Source organism: Plasmodium cynomolgi, chromosome 7, assembly GCF_000321355.1.
Source record: "Plasmodium cynomolgi strain B DNA, chromosome 7, whole genome shotgun sequence".
Lineage (NCBI taxonomy): Eukaryota > Apicomplexa > Aconoidasida > Haemosporida > Plasmodiidae > Plasmodium > Plasmodium cynomolgi.
In genome coordinates, this window is record NC_020400.1 from 547,309 (window position 1) to 551,439 (window position 4,131).

Sequence of the window (4,131 nt, forward strand, 5' to 3'; positions counted from 1 at the left end):
TTTTTTTTTTCCCTCACTATATCATACCAGTTAGTATCACCCATCCCCCACCCGCGTGCTGACCTACATGCCCAAGCACATTCTTGTATAATTTTCTTTTTTCTCACAACATTTGTTTTCGTTTTCGTTTTTGTTTTTTCTTTTTTTTGGTGTTGCTACTCCTGCATGTCGTCGCAAATGCTAACCCATTTGATTGCACGCTTATTCGAGTGAACATCGTGTTCACGTTTTTTTTTTTGTAAATTGAGAAAAATCCCATTTCGCTTTGCCAAAATGGTGCATGCTCGTGGAGGCAATTAACAAAAGCTTTAAACGTTTAACATTTCTGTACGGAAAAAACTGGCCACGTGAAGAAGGGGGAGAGGAAATTCTCAAAAAGGCTCCCTTTTGGTGTGTGCATACAAAGGCAGTCGGTGTGTACGTGGGGATGCAGTTGGTGTGTACGTGGGGATGCAGTTGGTGTGTATGGAGGCACCCTCTACAAATCCGCGGCCCCGGGCCTCAACCACGTCGGCCAAAGTTCACCAGTTGCAAATTTAGCATGCGGAATATTTTTCCCACGAGGGATATGTATGCCTGCATAATGAGTACTTCCAAAATTCGGTTAAAAATGAGCGTTTCCATTTTGCCTGACTGTTCAGGTAAATTTTTGTCTTCGCGTAGGTCGAGCAGGCTGCTGTTTTTGATGAGAAGAAACAGTTCTGTCTGGGTCATTTTATTGATGATGTGTGTCACTTGGTCTTTGTCGCCTGCCACTTTATCGATGATGTTTGCCGTTGGGTTCTGCGCTTCTGCTGCTGCACCCTTGACCTGTTCCTCCACCTCTACCGTCTGCTTCCCCTCCTTCCCCTCTACCGTCTGCTTCCCCTCCTTCCCCTCTACTGCCTGCTTCCCCTCTACCCCCGTCTTCTCTTTCCGCACACCATTTAACAGGCTCAAAAAATTGTGAACGCTCCTACTTTCCAAATGGGGGATAAACTTCTTCGCAAAGCTGTTCTGGAGTAAGGGCTGCATTTTCTGAGACAGTGTAAAGAGGAAGGAGCACAATCTATCGACGTTGTAGCTGCGAGTCACTTCCTCCATGATATTGTTAAAGTGCATAATGTGGAGCATCAATTTTTTTAAATTATTTTCAATCGGTATGTTTTTTCTCTTTTCCAAAAGGGAGGAGTAATCTCCTTTTTTTTCTTTTGCTTTCCCCAAAATGGAACACACATCATTGTAGCAATTAATTATAAAAAGATACTCTACGTGAAAATTGTTCAGGATATTGCTTATTGTTTGTCTTTTATAATTTTTTACAGCCAGGTAGGAATAAATGAGGGACGACAAAAGGATCCTTTCTCTGTTCATCCTCTCCATGTCCACCTTCTCCACGTTCACCTTCTTCATGTCCATCTTCTCCACGTTCACCTTCTTCATGTGGATTTCTTTCTCCAAAATTGTGTCTTCATTTTTGTCATGTCCACTCGGATTAGCTAACTTGACATTTTCCAGCATGTCCTTAACGGAAATATTTTTTTCACACAAATCTTTTGTTTTCATTTTTCTATTTTCTGAGTTCAGGACAAAGCCGTAATTCAGACATGTACATTCCACGTGTTGTGGGAGAATATGTGCAAATTTGGCGATTGAAAAAATTTGCATAAAATGCTTCCTTTGATTTTCGTCCACCACGTAAATTATTTTGTTTGCCTTTTCATATGTCACTCGATAGTGTATTGCGGCTAAGTCAATGGCCGCATAGGTAAAGGCCACATCGTTTTGGAGCGTCAATAGGGTGAAGTTTTTCTTTAATTGTTCGACGTCGTTTCTCCTGATTTGCTCGTTAAGTTCTTGTGTCACTTGCATCACGTCGTAGTGGTCCTCCTTGCTGCTCAGTATGTGCGTGTCTTTCCTCCGGCTTGGAGTCCAGCCACCGCTCACGGGGGTTCCACTATCCGGGTTGCCGCTAACGGTGCCGCTAACAGTGCCGCTAACAGTGCCGCTAACAGTGCTCCTCGTGACCGCTCCCCCCTTGCTCCTCAGCAAAAGGCACGACTTTCCCCCCAGGTGAAAAACCACATTGGCGTCTTCGAGTCTCCGCAATATGGTCGGCACGAACTTGAGGTAGAAGCTCTCCCCCTTGTCTATCAGGTTCCTGATTTTTAGTTTATCCAAAATTTCTTTGTTCGCCTGGGGAAGGGAGAAAAAAACGCAGAAGGAGAATGAACGGGGGGGCAGATGGACCAACCTGCGAGATGCACTAGTGCAGGGGGGAGAAGGAAAGAAAAAGCCCCTTAAAGTAGTGAGCGAAGGTATAGCACGTCTGTCAGATGTCCAACGAAGGTACACTCGCTCACCCGCACACCCGCACATCCGCTCACCCGCACACCCGCACACCCGCACACCCGCACATCCGCTCACCCGCACACCCGCACATCCGCTCACCCTCTCACCCGCTTACCTCCTTGCTACTCCTGCAAATGTTATCCCACAAGGCGATCATCTTCTCATCCTTCTGATACATCATACGTAAGCTTCTTTTACAAATCCTTTTAAAAATATCTGACAAAGTAAAAAGCTTCTTTCCCATTTTATACGCAAATTCGATTTTATGTAAATTTATATCTATCCATTTAGATGGCTCCATCTGTTGATAATTTTTTTCAAAATTTTCTTCCTTCAAGGTGCTAAGCATTTTTATGTATATTTCTTCATCCAAGAATTTTTTTGATTGTTCTTCTACTCCATGTTGTGTAGAATCTGCTTTCACTGGGAACTCCACATCTGTGTGTTTATTCATCTGACCGCTGACTACACAGGGTGTAGTAGACTCTTTGTATGATTCCACTTTGTCATGTTTATCAACTCCATCGATGATAGGAATTTCTTTTTTATTTAACTTGCCACTAGATACTACCTCGTTGGGAAACATAACAAAAAAACTCAAAACCATTGCGAGATTCATATTCCAGTCTCCTATATGGCTTCTGCACTTTACTGAATAGTTTAATGAACGGAGAATATTGCTAAGGGCATTTCCAAGGAGAAGCGACTTGAGGTGCCCCATGTGCATATTTTTCGCCATGTTCACTCCGCAGAAGTCTAGCAGGACGGCACACTTCTGTCTTCTTTTGGGATTCTCCGTTTCGGGGGGGCTCTTACTTGAGCGACGACCAAAGGTGGCTGCCCCCACTGGAGGAGCTGCCCCCATTTGAGGAGCCGTCCCCACTGGAGGAGCCGTCCCCATTTGAGGAGCCGTCCCCATTGGAGGAGCCGTCCCCACTGGAGGAGCCATCCCCACTGGAGCTATCCCCGTGTGGGCTCCCCCACCCCTGTAAAACCGCAGAAACGCCCGCATCACGAACGCATCGGCAACCCGTATGTTCAGTATCCCATTGGGGGATAAGTGCAGCGAGTCGATTAGCTCTGCACCTGTTCCTCTAAAAATGCGGAGGAACTCACTGCGCACATCTTTTCCTTGCCCTAAAGAATGCTCCAAAAATAAAATCACACTCGACTGGTATTCATAGTGGTCGAAAATTTTGTTGTCTTCCAGGAGGCAGTGCTTGGGTAGGTTCACATTTTCGTCTTGCAGTATTTGTTTCGCGACATTTTGCAGCTCGTTATTTAGGATGGAGTGCAGGTCTTCACCAGGGGTGTGTCCTCCTTCACCAGGGGTGTGTCCTGCCTCACCAGGGGTGTGTCCTGCCTCACCAGGGATGTGCTCCGCTTCACCTGTGGAGTGCACCTCTTCACCTGTGGCGTGTCTTCTGCACCGCTTGATGTGTGCCTTATTTTCCGCCCTCTTTGGGGGGGCCCATCTTAGCGGCTCAAGAAGACCCCCAACGTAGGCGGTCTTTCCCCTTACACTGGGAAAATAAACGTTACAAAGGTGCTCATAATTGATGGTAGCTCTGCTCAGCTGGAAGCATCTCAGGCCATATTGGAAGAGAAAAATTAGCAAAGCGGCTCTGATCATTATCCATTATTTTTTTTTGGGGGGTGAAGCAACACAAGACCCCGCTGCGATTTACGCGCAGGGCACCAAGAGTTACCTTTTTCTGATTGCAACATAGGTTAAGTGTCATTCTCTCACCATTTTATTCATTCAAAAAAAAAAAAAAAAAAAAAGGTTGTTCTTCTCCT

The 4,131-nt window shown here is 45.5% G+C and overlaps 1 protein-coding gene across 1 annotated transcript; it reads right to left on the bottom strand.

Annotated features, from left to right (window-relative positions):
- Window positions 1–501: 501 nt before the first annotated feature.
- Window positions 502–3,964, bottom strand: PCYB_072150 (arginyl-tRNA synthetase; the record flags this gene model as incomplete). Its single annotated transcript, XM_004221612.1, has 2 exons — window positions 502–2,175; window positions 2,447–3,964. 2 exons carry the CDS (start codon window positions 3,962–3,964, stop codon window positions 502–504), a joined length of 3,192 nt encoding a protein of 1,063 aa, XP_004221660.1.
- Window positions 3,965–4,131: the final 167 nt, after the last annotated feature.